We start from the raw sequence: 18,100 nt of genomic DNA, 5'->3' as shown, positions 1-18,100 counted from the left end.
TAACTACATATATATATTCACAGGACCCATTTCAAGCCTAGGATAATGACACCTTTCTCCAAGTGGATTTTTGTTCGTTTCTTCCAAAGAGCTGGGGGTATTACAACTCAGTATCTTAATCCAGGTTTGACCACCTAATCCGGGTCACATCACTCAAAGGAAACAATGTCAGAATGCAAATTCATGACAGCGCTGTAACATACACGGTTCCACCCTTTTCCTTCAGTGTGTCATCTTAAAATGGGAGGTAATTAACTTACCAAAGACCCCACCTCTGAAGTTCTGGGCTTTGATTTTTGCTCTTGATGGCACTAGAGGTGCAGCTCAGCTTTAAACCTTCCTTCTTCAGTTTTAAACATGTTCACAGGGAACACTGTTGAGTATTACTATCCCCAAAAGTATAATATGTATTTTCATTTACTCAAGTCTTCTTTCAAAATCCTCAGTGGAGTTTTAAATTTCTTTGTAAAAATATCGTAAGTTTCTTTTAAACCTTTTTCATTTTATGTTTGTTTTCTATGAATGGAGTGATTTCCATTACATTTTCTGATTATTCACGTCTAGGACATTGACTTTTGTGTATTTACATGTTGTTTTTTTGCCACCTAAATGTATTAAAAATATATACTCCCACTATACATCATTTATTTCTTCTTATATTACCTACATCCTACAATTCCAAGAAAATTTACATAGTTTTTATAGTGACTAGGTTAATGGTAACTATCCACAAATCAACCTTTTATGACAGAGTTTACAAGGTTAAAGATACAGCATAATTCTCATAACTGTTAGGACAGCATTTTCAATTGATTTCCCAGTTAACTCTTAGGTTTGCCAGGTAATCATCTTACCTACAAATACTAATAATTTCATTACTTTCTTTTTCTTCTATACCTTCTATTGCATATGTTGCTCCAAGATAACAAAAAGCCTTTTGTTTTAGGGGTTTAATTCATCAAAGGATTACTTCTACATTATGTCAGCCATTCATACAAAAGAATTACTAAATAACATGACCAATATGACAACTTGATTATTTCTACCTTTAACTTTATATAACTAGTACTTTTCTGATCAAGATAGCAATGAAAGAAACTAAATAATTCACCATGTTATAATTTATAGCAAGAGTCACAAAAACCTTCAGGGCCAAAAAAGTGGTATGTGAAGCAGCTGTGATCAACAGTGGTAAGGATTCTAAAGGAAAGTGCACTGATGCCTAAAAGCATACATTTTTTTAAGGCATTTAAAAAACCTAAAGTGTAATTGACACATAGTCATATTAGTTTCAGGTGTACAACACAGTGATTCAGTAATTCCATACATTACTCAGTGCTCACCCGGGTAAGTGTAGTCACCCTACAACATTATCATGATATTATTTATATTCGCTATGCTCTATTTTAATCTCTGTGACTTGTTTATTTTAAAACTGGAAGTTTGTCCCTCTTAATCCTGTACATACATCCCTTTTGCCTATCATTCTACCCACCTCCCCTGTGGCAACCACCAGTCTGTTCTCTATATTTAAGAATTTGTTAGTTTTGTTTTGATTCCACATATAAGTGAAATCATGCAGTATTTGCCTTTGGCTCACTTATTAAAGGCACATATTTTAAAAAAATAGTTCTGCCTACTCAATCTTACAGGCATGTTTATTTATTCTGCTATAGAGATATAATTAGAAAACAGAATTACAAAAAAAATAGCACCTTCTTAAAAAAAAAAAAAAGTCCCTGTGCCTTATTCCAAAAATCAGGATACTTTCTAGAAGAATGAGAAGTTCAGTTTTACACACAGCCTTTCTGTACTAAGAGTTACTAGGAAATTTCATGACATAGATACATAAAGATTTTTCTAAACAAGGAATTTGATATTCTGGAGTGAGGAACTAAATTTTGACATGTAAATTGTGATAGAATGTTGTACCATGAAAAAAATGTTAACTTTTCATTTTGTTTAATCAAACCATTTTCCTTTATTTAAGACTATTCATTAACCTGCTATCTTCCCATCTTTCCTATGTCTTAAAGAGAATGGAAATTCCCATTTCTGAAAGTGGCCCAGACATATTTAAATTTGGCCCTAATTATCAAATTATGTCAAGGGTATAGACTAGCCTTTCTTTAAATATTCATATGTATACAATATCAGTGGTTATTATTCACTTCTGTATTACCTTAAAGAATTTTATAAACCAACTAAGTTTTTTACTGTGAAATTATATCATAGTTTTACCATTAGAAAAAACATTGCATTAATGCAGTTCACTGATAAATTATAAACTATTTAATGATAAACTTCAATTGCAAATCAGTCTGTACATGACTCAAGTAGGAAGCCTTATTAAATAATTTAAAAATCTAATTAAAATGTTAACTGATAGTGGTGTTATTCAATACTCTCATGTCAGTTATACAACACTGATAGTAATATTTAATAGGACTAAATAAGCAGATATTCAGAAGGTTACTGATAATTCATATACAACAGATGATCTGTTATTTTTATGATCTTAGATGAAAACTGGTAATTTTATGTTGTCATTAATTTTTAAGTCAAATTTAACAGAAAACATTAAATATTTGTATTATTTTGAGTAAGCAAGCTTAAACAGTTTTAAGTATACTCTCAAGATAAGACACATAAATAAAAGTGAGCAGTTTGGCAACACAAAGAATTAGCAATCTTAACTGAACAGATGGTAAATATGTCCAGAGGGAGAAAAAATAAATTTAGGATGTTTTATCCACGTGGCACTTTCAGAAAGCTTCAATTTTACTGGCATGCAAACATTTATAGCTTTAACCTGAAAGTCATTTGTGACTTTGATGTACTCCTTATATTTTAAACAACTCCCTGTAATAAATACGATCAATTTACCTAAACAAAACTATTAAGTATAGGTACGTTTCTTCCTCCATTTCTCCAAATCACACTAAGCTCACTATCAAACTATAGGACATGATGCAAATTTCAAAGCAGGCAGAATCTGAACATAGTATCAGACCAATAAACAACTCTAAGTAATATCCTTTGTAGAAAAGTAGTTACTAGCTATTTTCTGTTCAGCTGGGCTTTTGAATCAGGGTCAAAACATTCAACACTTTCATATCATAAAATTTCTCAGATAATGGGAACAAAATCTCTATGTAATATACAGATATGAATGTTGGAATTTCATTTTAAAAAATCTGGCATTTACATAAGAGATAAAATTATTGTTTAGAAGTATTTTCGTAGCGTCATCTTAAGTAAACCAGTCTGAGAGATAGTACACATGGAAGTCTAAAGAAAATGAAGTCCAACTAAGAAACAGAAAATATAAATGTATTATTAGAAAGCAATATATAAATGAAGGTAACATGCTCTTTAATATGAGAAGCCCATATTTAAGAAACAATCGGCAACCTCCAAAAATTTGTTCAGTAGAGGAAATTTTAAGAACATTAGAAAGCTACCTCACAGTTTTAAAGCCAAGTGATTTCTTTATACAGAGGCAATAGGGTCTAGTGCAAAGGACTTAAGCTTTGGAGTTAGACTTTGGTTCAAACCTAGCTCAGCCATTTACCATCTGTGAGTACATAAGCAAATTAATTTACCTTTTGAGTCACTATCTATAAAAGGGGACTACTATTTATTTTGTGAGCTTGTAGTATAGATTAGAAATATGTGAACATGGCTAGCATAATAAATGGTAGCTGTAATTTGCAGTGAAGCATTTTTAAATTGAAGTCATTATGAGCAAGACAACAAAAAGCTAAATGACTATTACCATATAGGAGATACTGATGTAGAGTTAAAGCTCTAGTAAATGTATTAGGAATCTTTTTTGAGTAATCTCAAAATACAGATAGCAAAAACAGACATTTTTTAGATGACAATCCTGATAAAGGTAAAACAACAGTGGTATGGGAATCAAACACAGGAAGTCCACTGAATTTTACTTTTCCTGTGGGCAGAATAAAGAGGTTACATTAAATAATCTCTATGCTCATTTCCAACTCTAAAAATACATGGAACTAAGTAAAGTGGTTAAGCGCTGTGAAGGCAGATTGCCTGGATTCTTACCAGCTCTGCAGCCTTGAGCAAGCTTCCTAATCTCTCACGTGTATTTCTTACCTATGAAATGGGAATAATAATGGTACCCATCTCAGAGTGTCATGAGGATTAAGTAAACACAGAAAGTACACAGAATGGTGTAGAGCACATAGACAACCATTAATAAACGGTAAATCTTATTAAATGGAAAAAAATTCTCGGGGCACCTGGGTGGCTCAGTGGGTTAAAGCCTCTGCCTTCAGCTCAGGTCAGGATCCCAGGATCCTGGGATCGAGCCCCACATCGGGCTCTCTGCTCAGCAGCGGGGAGCCTACTTTCTCCTCTCTCTCTATTTGCCTCTCTGCCTGTGATCTCTGTCTGTCAAATAAATAAATAAAACCTTTAAAAAAAATTATTTGTGGTCATTAAAATTTTTAAAAGCTGGAAAATCATCTGGAGAAAAAAGAAAAACCTTGTTTTTACTTAAAGAAAAACAAAATTAGGACCATTGTTGGTTTTTTTAGGGGGAAAAAAAGTACTCCTGTTTCATAGTATTCTGGCAGAAATGAAAAAAACATCAAATTAAAAGAATGCCCTTAAGCTAAAAAAAAAAAAAAAAAAAGATTAGTGTCCCCCCACCTCTCATCTAGACTAAAATAGCTCAAAACTTTAGAAAGAGAAATGAAACAAAACAAAATTATGAAACATGTGCACTTCTAGTTTTGGCAGCAGGTTTGAAAACTCCCTGTTCCCCGTGCCAAGTGAAGTAATATGGCTGATGCTGCCATCTTGCCAGAAATGAAACTGCTGCATCTGTGGATTTCATCTCTTTATTGGATGTGAGGCTGATCTTGTTCCATCTGTCCCACCCAGTGATTGCCATTGCTTTTCCCTATAGAGAAATCAACGGTGCTTATGGTTTTTCTGGTATGGGTCAAAAGGCTTCCTCAAAAAGTTGTATCGTACTCCCATGGAAACTGCAAATAGCAATGGTTGGCAAGGAAAGGCATATAAAATCTCATGTGAATGATGTCATAGAGAATCTCTAAACCAAAGAGTGAGCCATGGGGTATACTTCCTTGGGTATGTGGATATATTCTTTTATTCTTTCTTTATTTATTTGACAGACAGAGATCACAAGTAGGCAGAGAGGCAGGCAGAGAGAGAGAGAGAGGAGGAAGCAGGCTCCCTGCTGAGCAGAGAGCCCGATGTGGGGCTCGATCCCAGGACCCTGGGATCATGACCTGAGCCGAAGGCAGAGGCTTTAACCCACTGAGCCACCCAGGCGCCCCATATTCTTTTATTCTTTTTTTTTTTTTTAAGATTTTATTTATTTATTTGTCAGAGAGAGAGAGAGCACAGGCAGACAGAGTGGCAGAGGAGGAAGCAGGCTCCCTACGGAACAAGGAGCCCGATGTGGGACTCGATCCCAGGACGCTGGGACCATGACCTGAGCCGAAGGCAGCAGCTTAACGAACTGAGCCACCCAGGCGTCCCTATTCTTTTATTCTTATATGAATAATCAATTATTACAATTTCTGAAAAACTTATAGCTGAGTAATAATACTAATACCAAATGCTGTGTCTCAGTGTGTCTCATTGACTTATTTTTTTAAAAAACAAGGATAAAAGAGGAAAGCAAACAGTACATTCAATGAACATAATACAAATTGCAGGAAACAACAGCTGCAATGTTCCATTTTAAAGTTAGAATGAGATTATGAATAGAACACAACAAGTTAATGGTAAATTCCAGATTTTTAATGTAAATGACTTAGACTACTGACTAGTCTACTACTGACTCATTCTGAGAATGTTATTAAACTCAGTAAAACTATGGAAAAACAAAGAACAAAGCTATCCATATGGGATTAGTTAGGATTCTATTCAAATGCAGTCAAAGATTTCTTAGGTAGGACATCAAAAGATTCATAAAAGAAAAAAATTGATAAAGTGGACTGTGGCAAAATTTAGAACTTCTGCTCTTCAAAAAACACGGTAAGAGAGAAGATAAGCCACACACTGGGAGGAAATATTTCCAAGTCCTATATCTGATAAAGGACTCGTATCTAGAGTATATAAAGAATTCTCAGAACTGGCTATAAAGAAAAAACAAAATTCACATTTTTAAAAATTGCCAAGAGATCTGAACAGGTACTTCACCGGAGAAGACCTACCATAGCAAGTAAGCACAGGAAAAGATAAACATCAGTAGTTACTGGGGTGATAGAAAATAAGACCACAATGAATTAGCACTAGACACCTATCGGAATGGTTGAAAAAACAAAAACAAGTAGACAATGTCAAGCACTGGTTATTATGTGGAGCAAAAGGAACTCCTAGACACTGCTGGCCCGAATGCAAAATGGTACAGCCACTCTGAAAACAGTGTGGTAGTTTCTTAAAAGTTAAAAATGATTCCTCTTTATCACATGACCCAGCAATCCCACACCACGTAAAATAAAAATTTATCTTAACAAAACACCCCGTCTATGAATGTTTCTAGCAACTTTTATAATTACCAAAAACTAATTTCAGCATCCCTCAACTGAGAAATGATTAAACTGTGAGATACCCATAAAATGGAACACTGCTCTGCAATACAAAGGAATAAACATATACACAACAGAGATGAATCTATATAAATTATGCTAAGTGAAAGAAGCCAGATCCCAACAACTATATAATGTACAACTTGTATATGACATTCTGCAAAAGAAAAGTGGCTAGGGACAGAAAACAGATGAGTGGTTGCCAGCTACAGGAATTGGATTACAAAGGAGCAGGAGGGAATGCAAGAGAGTAATGCAACTGCTCTGATTTTGACTGTGGTAGTGGTAGTCACACAACTATTTGTGTTGGTCAGAACTGCAAAATTACTCACAAAAAAGCATGACTATTACTAAATGCAAATTTTTCCTTAATAAAAAAAATTTATATATTAAGCTAAGTAAAACTAACAAAACCCAAAACTAACATGCAAATAAGCTTAAAATAAGAAAAAGTAGCTAAGCCCATGCTTTTGTTTGAATTCACTCCTCTAGTAGTAAAATAACAGTACATTGGACTGCTTAAAAATATACTTTAAAAAAGTAAACCTACTATAAAATATTTTGTTCATTCCAAATGCCTGCTAGGTCATTAACTCAATGAAATCCATCATCCTACATTCCCAACTGTTCTCTTTAGTCTTTCAGCATTTTTTTTTTTTTATATTTTTAGACTACCATGTCAGAACATTATTCAACTCTACATTTCATCAACTTATTCCAAGTTCTTTTCATATTATACTTCACAACAAGATATTAGGGGAAAATGCTGTGCTAAGGGTAAGACTATCACCTTAGTCAAGGTCCTTATTTTTGCTCCTAGCTAGTTACACTTGATTTCAGGCTATCTCTACTTTCACTGATCCTATCTTTGGCTGAATCATGAGCTCAAAAGGTTTAAGTCTCTTTGTCTTTTTTTTTTTTTTTTTTTTCCTGCCACACTGGGTTTGCACCCACCCAATCAGTGCAACTATTTTTCCAGTAGAAATCCAGTAAAGGAAATTTTAATGAGATAATGGAAAATACCAGTTTACATCTGAATTACTCTAACAGAAATGTGAAGAAATGGGTTTATTGTTAAAAATAAAAATGGGTATATTGTTAAAAAGCTAATCAGTATCTGTATGATTTAGGACTGTTAAACATTGTTCAAGTTCTACAAAACAAAATCTAAAGAATTTGAGATAGGGCTTAGGACTTACTTTGTATTAACAATGATGTTATGCCAAAAATAGTCCTGGCCTTACAAAACTCTTAATTTTTTGCCTTTCACTATCTAAATTTCTGATGTTTTCATCAGCCAAAAGGGTTGGGACTTTCTGTAAATCCAATGGAATATTTCCTAAATTATGTTTCACAGAGAGGTTAATAGGTGCAGTGGGAGGAGGTGGTTAATGAGGAATATGGTCAAGGATTTCCTGGTTAAGTTTGGAAATGTTTCTTTCTTTGACACTTTTTCTCTGAGGACACTCATTAACATCTCACAGAACACCTGGCAGAGCACAGTTTGAGAAATCTTTAAATAGAAGATTAATTAAATTAAGTTGAAAAAATTTAACAGCATCAAAGACACAATGCCTACACCATAGGCAGCAGTTACCAAAAGCAACTAACAATACAGACACAACTCAGGAAAGATCCATGTTAGTCTTAAAAGCTAAATTAGTACCTTGTTACTCAATGGGTATACTTTTGACCAGGAGTTTCTGTATCACTTTAACTGTTCAAGCTGTCTCCCAAAATCAATTTCAATCTTCAGAAATTTAACAACATCCCCCACATGATTTCAATGCACATTAAAGGTTGAGAAGCACTGGCCTACAACAGGAGTTGGCAAACTTTCTGTAAAGAGCCAGAGAGTTACTATTTTAGGTTTTGTGAGCCATGAGGTCTCTATTGTACTCAGCAAGGGTGTTTATTATGATTAAAAAAGGTCTATATGTTAAGAAGGTATAGTAATTAAAGATGTAGATACACACCTGGAACAGAACCGCAAAATACATGAAACAAGAAAATGACACAACTGAAAAGACAGACTCACAATTTAGCCACTTACGATGAAGATTTTTAATATTCCTCTCTATGTCCTAACGGAAATAGACAGAAAATCAGCAAGGATATAGATTTAGGAAGAAAACCCACCAGCTTGACCTAGCTGGTATTTATAAAATACTCTACCCAATAACAGTAGAATGCTCATTCTTTTCAAGTGAACATGGTATATTCTCCAGAATAAAACATGCCAGGCCCCAAAACAAGTCTTAATAAAAGAAGTAAATCATACAAACTATATTCTCCAATTACATGTAATTAAATTAGAAATCAATAACAAGGAAATGTGGGAAATCCCTCAAATATCCCATTGTCAGACAACCAATTTAAATAACCTAAAGGTCAAAGAAGAAATTTCAAGGGTAATTAGAAAATATCTTGTGAGACAGCACACTCTTAGTATAAGGTCAGACATACCGATCAACAGAACAAAAAGAAAGCTCAGAAATAAAGCCTTATATTTCACTGACTTTGGACAAAGGTATCAAGACAATTCAACAGGGGAAAGGATAGTCTTTTCCCAAAACAGAAAGTTGTATTTTAAAATAATTAGATCCTTACATCATACCACAGACAAAAATTTTTTCAAATCAGATCATATACCTAAAATGTAAAAGCTGAAATAATAAAACCACTAGAAGAAAACTACTATAGAAGAAAAATCTTTGTGACCTAGGGTTAAGCAAAGACTTCTTAGATATACTAAAAACACAGTACATAAAGAATAAGTTAATAAATTGGTCTTCATGAAATTAAAAACCTGTACTCTTCAAACTGTGTCATTAAGAAGAAAGGTCTGGAAATAATTTAGTACTATGCAGATAATGTATGTAGGTAATAACAAAGGATGAGCAAGCCTAATCTTTAAAAAAAAAAAAAAAAAAAAAAGCATAACTCACAGACTGGGAGAAAACATTTCCCAATCATCTGACCAATGCCCTGTATCCAGAATATAAAAAGAACCCTTAAAGTTCAATCATAAGAAGAGAAGTAACTCAATTTAACAATGGGTAAAAGATTTAGATATTTCAAAAACAAAGGTAAGTGAATGACTAATACATATTAAATGATGCTCAACATCATTAGTCATTAGAGACATACAAATTAAAACTACAATGAGGGCGCCTGGGTGGCTCAGTGGGTTAGGCCTCTGCCTTTGGCTCAGGTCATGATCTCAGGGTCCTGGGATCTAGGCCCGCATCGGTCTCTCTGCTCAGCGGGGAGCCTGCTTTCTCCTCTCTCTCTCTATGCCTGCCTCTCTGCATACTTCTCATCTCTCTCTCTCTCTCTCTGTTTCAAATAAATAAATAAAATCTTTAAAAAAAAAAAAGAACAAAACTACAATGAGATAGCACTCCACACCCAAATTGAGAGGCATTCTCAAATACATCAACATTAAAGTAAGAATAGAACGGAAGGACAGAAGCTGGAAACGGATTCTCTTATTTTTGCTGACCTAGTCTTTGGAAAGCTTTTGTGTACTTGCAATGGTGCACACACCATATCTGAAGACCACTGGTATAAGAAAATAAGAAAGATATGGTGGCGTAGACAATAACTGGTTCACAGGATTTGATGATCTGGAAAGGTGTCAAGCATGAATGAGGCGGATGCAGGGGCAGGATTGGTTAGGGCTGGAAAAGGACCTAACAGGAAAAGGTGAAGGAAAGAAACAGAACTCTTTTAAGAGTTTCTGACATCATCCTCCATCATCATCATCTGGATTCTGACAGTCCCCAGAACTAGCAAGTAAAGTGAGGAAGATAGCCTCAGGCAACACCCACAATGTTTTTTTATCATTTACTCGACTCCCACACAGGCTCCCTGCCCTAGACCACACGGACAAAAAGGCACCATGCCCAGGCAAGTCTCCACATCTCCCTTCAAACACTCACATCGAAAAATCACTGTGTAGCAAGTAACTGAACCAAAGCAGAAAACTGTATCAAGCACAGGGGACTGTACTTTTTCCCCTACACCTTAATATCTGAGGTACTCAAATTACATTTCTCACGCTATAATAATTGTTTACATGCCTGCCTCTTCTCTAGCCCATTAGAGATTGTGACTTAAGACAGACATTTCTTATTCATCTTGCAATCTTCAGCAGCCAGTACAATATATGACATATCCTGTAGTCAATGAAAGTTCAAATAGAAGACTAGGCTTGTTAATATTATAAATATAAATTCCAACCATGCAATTTTTAAATATCTTTGTCTACAAAAGAACTTCTAAATTTCTTTAACATATCATAGGCAGCAAATGTACTGTAAAACTCAATTTTTCTTTCTTATGAGAGCCACTCATCTAATAAAGAACCTGATACATTATATATCTAATCACCTTTGACATAAATGGGAAGTGGCTATATAAAAGAAATGTGTTGTAGTGAAAGACCACTGGACTAGACAGAAGCTGGGTAACCTGGTTAGGGCTAGTCCCAGAGACTCTAAATGTTGTCTTCTGAGGCATTCAAGTTTCCTACCGTGTAGGATTAATGTGCAATCTTTAAGCACCCTTCAAATGTTAATATTTAAGGATCTTTAATCTCTCAGTGTTTAACTAATAAACAATTAGAAGGCAGGAGCATTTCACTTGCTGAGTATTCCTAACATTTTGGTACCTCTTTGCTAGAGATAAAACTAAATTATACTGTCAATATTCATTCAGTACTTCAAATCCATGAACAAAAACAAGCATCAAAAGAGAGTCTCCTTTTGAAATTGGGAACGTCCCTTTTCGATTCTAATACTTTAACTCTTGAAGCAAGCATTTAATCACACATCATAGGCACTGACATAATAAACAAACTATATGCTTACCTGCCAGGAAACTGCTCCTAAAATCGCCGTTGCAAGAAGACTAAAAAAAACTAACTGCTCTGAAATTAAGCAAAAGTGACGCATCCCTTTGGATGCCATGATTCTATCAAGGCTATTGTTATCTACCCTGTGGGTGAAATACACTTTATGGCAGTCATTTAATTTGGTATGGAATCCCCAAAGAGTTAAGAGAAAAATAATATGGCAAATCATCCAGAAAATTCCAAAAATGGAAAAGCCTGGAATTACAAAATACCAGAGGTGAGTGTCTCTGAGTTTAAATGCTGAAAGAATAAAAAAGGTAAGCTCAATCATTCCTGTGAAGACCACCGAAAGTCTTCTGCATATTCTTCCACGGTACAAAAAGGGTTTCCACCTTTCAGTCACTGAAAGTCCACTAAAATAAATGTCAAGGAAAGGGTCAGTTATCAGGCAGATAAAAAAGCATGCAAAAGCAACTGGATTTTTGGGAGTTTCCAATGAGGAGAAAAACAGCAAGACTGCAAAAATAACTAAGTTTGGAATAGCTAAGAAAGACTTCATTCTCAGGTCAATAATCAGCATGGCCAAAGCTACAACAAGTAAAATGACACTCAGAGACTTCTCCACCAACATAGTTGTGCTGGCAATAGCAAATCCAACAAGTTCCAGAAATTCAACTGCGGTTAGTAAAGTGGGTCGATGACGGACATATCCAGAAATTCTCTCCACCAAAGCACATAATATCCTTAATACTATGGAAGTTAGAAGCAAATATTTGGTTGATTCTTCTTTCACATCATTTTTAAAGGATGAATTGTCAAGAAAACATAGGAGGCCAAGCAAGAATCCAAACCAAAGATTGGAGAGACTTAAACTTGCTGCTTCCATTGAAAAATAATAATAGAGTATGCTGGCAATTCCAAGAACGAAAAGACCAAGAATAAAAATTACCAAAATTAAGGAATTTGCTGTTTTTTCCCATCTTACATAAAGACCTAAGCATATAGCAACCAGTAAATTGATTCTGGCTAAATAGCCAAGATAACGCACTGAAGAATGCATATTCACTTCTCTGTTGACTTCTTCCAGTCTTGTCATTGCTAAATACAGACAATGACTAAAGCAGTAACGCAGTGATTTACACATGTAATCTGGCAATTTGGGCTTTCTCCCCGTGGTAGAAAAATTAGCTGCTTGATTTTCATCCAGCAAATCCAACGTATCCGTAACTCCTATTTCAGCATTTCCTCTGGTGGAATTTTTGTTTACAGTGGTCTAAAAAGAAGAAAAAATAGGTCAGTGTTAATTTTATATAATTTATCTGTTATCTCTCTCTTCTTTGTACAAAATAATAAATAAGTCAGAAGTAAAGTTTCCTCTGAAACTCAATTTTAAATTTGACTTGCACATATTTTAATGGTAATTGTTTCTGGTTTAAAAACTCAGTTTATCCAAATAAAAATGACAGCGTCTTCTACTTAACATATGCTAAGAAGTATGACTAAATCACCATCAGTGAAACTATTTTTCCAAAGACTAAGCCATTCTTACTTCAGTGGTTGGTTTTTCAACTACTATGTGCAAATGTGAGATTCCCAACCTGGCTTAGATTGTAGAAGATGGATTTGGGACCGTCAAAAACTACTCAGCAGCTAACCGAATGATTTATGTCTAATTTGAAAAGCACTAAGTATCCAGTAATAGCAACTGTTCCTACCTGCCTAAAATCCTCTCCATCTTTTTACAAGGCAGCTCTAACAGGCTATAAAATCTTAGTCTTTACATTGTTTAACTAATAAACTTACCAGAAGTAAAGCTTAACTGTATTAAAGTACATCCCTAAAGTTAACCCATATTTTCCCTGTACTTTTAGCACTACTAAATTACTTGGATTATCAAACCTCCTTTCTAGATCTAAATACTATCGCTGTGGCAAACCACTTCCTGAACTTTCTAGTCAAAATTGTAAAGTGAGAATGCTAACCAATATTTACTGTAAATTAAACTTTATACTTTTACTTTTAAAAAGTTAACAATTATTCGCTAAAGAACCCAAATAATTATTTTAATCTTTGAGTGCCCCCACAAATTGCACTTAAAACATGACAGTGGTCAAAAAGTGCTTTACCTATCTGCCAGATAATTCTTCAAAGTTCCTGGTATACTGTTTCAGAACTGATCCATTCAACAGCTCACAGTCACACTAAATATCCATAGAGAATTCAACTAGACAAAAATTCAAAAAATGACTTGTTTGTAATCGGCTTATTATAGTTTCTTAATAGTAGGACACATGAGGGGTGCCTGGGTGGCTCAGTCCATTAGCGTCTGCCTTCAGCTCAGGTCATGATCCTCTGGTCCTGGGATCGAGCCCGCACAGGGCTCCTTGCTCTGTGGGGAGCCCGCTTCTCACTCTCCTTCTCCCTCTGCCTGTAGACCCCCCTGCTTATGTGCCTTCTCTCTGACAAATAAAATCTTGAAGAAAAAAAAAATAGTAGGACACTAAAAGAAAGACCTGACAGAAATATGATAACCTGGAATTAACCCTTAATTAACCATTTGGTTAGAGAAGAATTTTACTGAGTGACAATCTTACAGCCTCTGGGATGTTTCAAATACTATTACTAATTCTACTTCAACAAGGATTTTTTTTTTACAAATAAGCCTACTTAATTAAGTATTCTGATTTTCCTCAATTACATTTTCACCCAATCATTTCTTAAGATACCATACACTGCTAAAGAAAATATCTGCCTTTGGTACATTTTGGCTTTATCTGTTTTGCTTATATGTTAGACATTGATAAAATCTAGAGGGCTTTGCATTTTTTTTTTTTAACATCACTTCTGTAATACAATCGTTCAACAAATACGCTGGAATATAGATCCTCAAAGGGTTGTTGGTACCATCTGGGCTTAGACAACTGAACACTGCTAAAGAAAAAAAATAGTCACACACCAGGCTCAATGGATGCCACTCAGTTCATGAGACATCCTTCTGTTCCTTTGGTCACCACTCTCCATTCTTTTTTGGCTACCCAACCTCTTCCTTATTCTCAAATCTCTGACACCCACTTCCCACTCACTATACTCCCACTAGATGACTGCCTCCAACAGAGTTGTCAGAAGAGAGCTTACCTGAGTTTCCAACACCACAAACCCACCTCTACCGACATCTCCTGATACAGGGGAAGAAGGGTATCCCTTCCCTATCCAAGACTCAATCTTTCAGCCATACCGGATATCTTTTCCCCTCTACCCCTTCAGAACTTCACAATCTCCTCGCTCTTCAAACTCCCACTCTTTCTTATCCATTAGCACTTAAATACTTACAAAGCTCTTTTTAAAAATACAAAAAAAACAAAAAACAAACCCAGAAACAAAACCAATCTTCATGCACCCCCATATTCTCTTCCAAGTTCAATCTTCTATCCTCTTTTGACAGCTACTATTTGATTGCTTCACCTCCCACACCACTCAACAATGGTTCCCGCCATATAACAAACTGCTCTGCCAAATTCTAAAATGACCTATAAGCTCCTAAAAACAATGCATCCTTTTTACTTATTATTCTGCACTTTCTTCAAGCAAACTTTGACACTGTAGACTCCTCTCGATTTCTGAAACCTAACTTTCCTTTAGCTTTCAAAGACCAACATTCAGATTTTCTTTCTAATTTAGTGACCTCTCCTCCTCTGTCTTCTTGCAGACTCTTGATTCTCAATCCATTTCTTGGATGTTCAATCCCAGGCCTAGGCTTTTCTCTCATTGTACACTTTCTATGAGCAATCTCATCTATTTCCACGTCTTCAATTATTCTCTCTCCTTAATGATATACATATATGAATCTACCTGATAGATATAAAAGCACCAGCTCTCTTAGAAGTAAAATGCTAGAAAAATGGTAAACAAGGGTGCCTTGGTGGCTCAGTCAGTTAAGTGGCTACTTCAGCTCAGGTCATGATCTCGGGGTCCTGAGATTGAGCCCCACATCTGACTCCTTGATCAGTGGGAATCTGCTTCTCCTTCTACTCTCACTGTGCTCGTGCTCTTTCTTGCAAACAAATAATTTAAAAAAAGGTAAACATGTAAATTATACCCATAACATCCATATCATAGAATATATGTTACCACACTGTCAAAATCAACATGTAGAATATTTCTAAATGGCTAATTTACAAGTCTTTCCGCATTCTGAACTTCTTCAAGGACAAACTGGCTGCATCAGAGAGTAGAACAACAAAGCATCACAGTCTTTTCAACTGGTCGGCCATTACTTGATTCAATGAGAAATTACTTGCCCGAGAGAGAAAAATGGAGCACAGAAGAGTCAATCAGCATAGGGGAACTCCCAGAGTCTGTTTTATATAACCCCGCATACTACTCTTAACCCTCCTCTCCTTCACCACCTATATTGAGTCCTCACCAAGTCCTGTCCACTCATCTTCCTATACATATCTTAAATGTTTCTATTTCCATCCCCAAAGTCAAAATCCCAATTTTGGCCACCATCATGTCATGCTTGAATGTCTCCCTATATCTACCACTGCCCTCTCCAAGAAGTGTCCCTTGTAAAATAAAAAAATTTGTTAGTTCACTCTGTTATATAAAAACCCTCCAATGTCTTCTCATCATCTTAAGCAATAAAGCCTAAACTCCCTAAAACGCCTTATAAGGCCTTTTGGATATGAATAACTTTCCTACTGCATCTTTTTTCCTCTTAAACTTTGTATTCCAACAGAACTGACCTTTCAGTTCTGAAGTGTATCACTGCTATCCCCTTTGCAGGTACACTTCTTCCCTCTTCCTAGATCCATCCCGGTCCTCATACCTGGCTCACTCCTACTCTTCAGGTCTCACTAAAATCATTTTCTTGGTGAGATTACCCCTGACTCATTTATATGATCCCTGCACTTCTTCTATAATAAGAAAATGCTGATTCTCCTTTGTTTAAGGTCTGCATTCCCTACTACATCAATAAGGTCTCTGAAAGTTGGGCTTTAATACAGTGTACTCAGGTCTTAGCAGAAAATTTGGCACCAAGTAGGTATTCAACAAGCACCTGTGAAAGAAACAGACTAATACAGAAATAATTATATTTAATAACAATGCCAGTTATTGGATGCTTATTAATATAAGAGAATAAAGTGTAATATCCCACAGCTCATAAGTAACAGAACTAAGGAAGATTCCATGAATGTTTGGCCTCTTTCTCTTTTCGCCTACTTCAGCCTTCACTTAATTCATCCAAATTCCTCCAAACCAGTTAGTTCTCTTCCGTGACCTACCTCTAGGGAATGGCTCACTAGAGCCACTACACACTCTATCACCTGCATCAGCTTTGGACTCAGAAACTATTTCCATCCCACCTAGGAGAGGCGTCAAAAACTGAAAGAACCATACTGAGCACCCAAGGTCGGGGAATTCCCGTGCTTTGATTCTATGAACTCATGTTAACTCGTTGGGCCCATTACAAACGAGGACAATGTCAACTTAAACATTCAATCTCTTAGTACTGGGGCAACTACAGCAATTCTTCCAGAAAGAGCCTGCCTGTTCTCTACCACCCCTCTACTTTGGAAGAAGGCAACCATAACTGGGGGCCCAACTGCCTGGGGAACCACGGGGGATATGAAGCACCCCACCTTCCATCCTCAAACCCCACCGTCAACTACTCCCGGGTCAGGTATCACAACCTCTCCCCCGGGTGACCGGCTGTGCGGAGCTAGGCTCTCGAAATATGCAGAGCCCTGGGCAGCGTCTGTGCTCAGGTCTTGCCACCCCGCTGTTCACCCCGACCCCCCTACCTGACTCGGCCGCCGCCACCAACGCTCTCTCAACCCCCAGAGTCGGCTCTGGGGCCAATACAGTAAAGGGAGGGCCCTTGGGGGCTGAGCATGAGACTCGGAGCTGGGAGGTGGCACGCCAGGAGGGGGTCGAGGGCCGGAGGCCACAGGCACTAACACAGGCCAGCCTCGTTGGAAACTTTCTCCGTTACCGGTTCGACCGCGGCCGCCATGTTCCTGCCGCCGAATCCACGACGGTACGGAACGCCGCCGGGGTCAAACCGCGCAGCGCGCTTCCTCCCTGAGGCCCGGCCCCCTCCCCGCCCAAACTGTCCGTGCCGCCGCGGCCGCGGCAGGTGTGCCTGGCGTTGCGATAGCACACACGCACCCCCTACCTAGGGTGCCGACTGAGTCCAGTTTCCTTCGCCTTCTGGGACTTAGGATCGGCGGGCCAACAGGGAGCGGGAGGACCACCAAGGATCACGTAGACCGTGACCATGAAGCCTCTAGGCCGCGGCCGGGAGCTGGACCGAAACTGGGCCAGGACAGGCGGGACGGTCCGCACGTGGGCTGTAAACACCGCAGGAGGCGTTGCTGTTCTTTGGTACCTGTGGTATAATGCGTGGCTTTGTGTCCGCCTGACTAGCTGAACCCCAAGCTCCTTAGGCTCGTCTTCAAAGCCCTTCTCGCCTCCTTTTCTAATTAAGACTCCTTTTAAAAATCACCGCCTGGGTCTTCACTCCACCGACACAGCACTGAGCTCCCCAAGCCCGGCTTGTTCCTTTCCCCTTCTTCCACCTCCCCTTATACGTTCACCAACCTTCTTCTTATTATTTTTAAATTTTTAATTTTTAAAATTAACA

At 37.1% G+C, this 18,100-nt stretch overlaps 1 protein-coding gene across 4 annotated transcripts in view; it reads right to left on the bottom strand.

Moving 5' to 3' along the window:
• Window positions 1–17,715, bottom strand: part of TMEM168 (transmembrane protein 168) — a 29,208-nt gene extending 11,493 nt beyond the window's left edge. Inside the window, exons 1-2 of one of the 4 annotated variants that reach the window (XM_032871189.1) lie at window positions 17,633–17,715; window positions 11,471–12,727 (exon numbers count right to left, since the gene is read on the bottom strand). In XM_032871189.1, coding sequence (XP_032727080.1) covers window positions 11,471–12,598 — 1,128 coding nt within the window. In that variant the 5' untranslated portion in view covers window positions 12,599–12,727; window positions 17,633–17,715. Of the gene's footprint in view, window positions 1–11,470; window positions 12,728–17,258; window positions 17,510–17,632 lie in introns of those variants that run through there. The other 3 variants (XM_032871171.1, XM_032871164.1, XM_032871180.1) reach the window with 3 other exon arrangements.
• Window positions 17,716–18,100: the final 385 nt, after the last annotated feature.

This window comes from Lontra canadensis, unplaced genomic scaffold, assembly GCF_010015895.1.
Source record: "Lontra canadensis isolate GAN:19392208 unplaced genomic scaffold, GSC_riverotter_1.0 scaffold2, whole genome shotgun sequence".
In the NCBI taxonomy this organism is placed as follows: Eukaryota; Metazoa; Chordata; class Mammalia; order Carnivora; family Mustelidae; genus Lontra; species Lontra canadensis.
The sequence above is the reverse complement of the archived record's forward strand: the minus strand, read 5'-3'. Positions and strand labels throughout refer to the sequence as shown.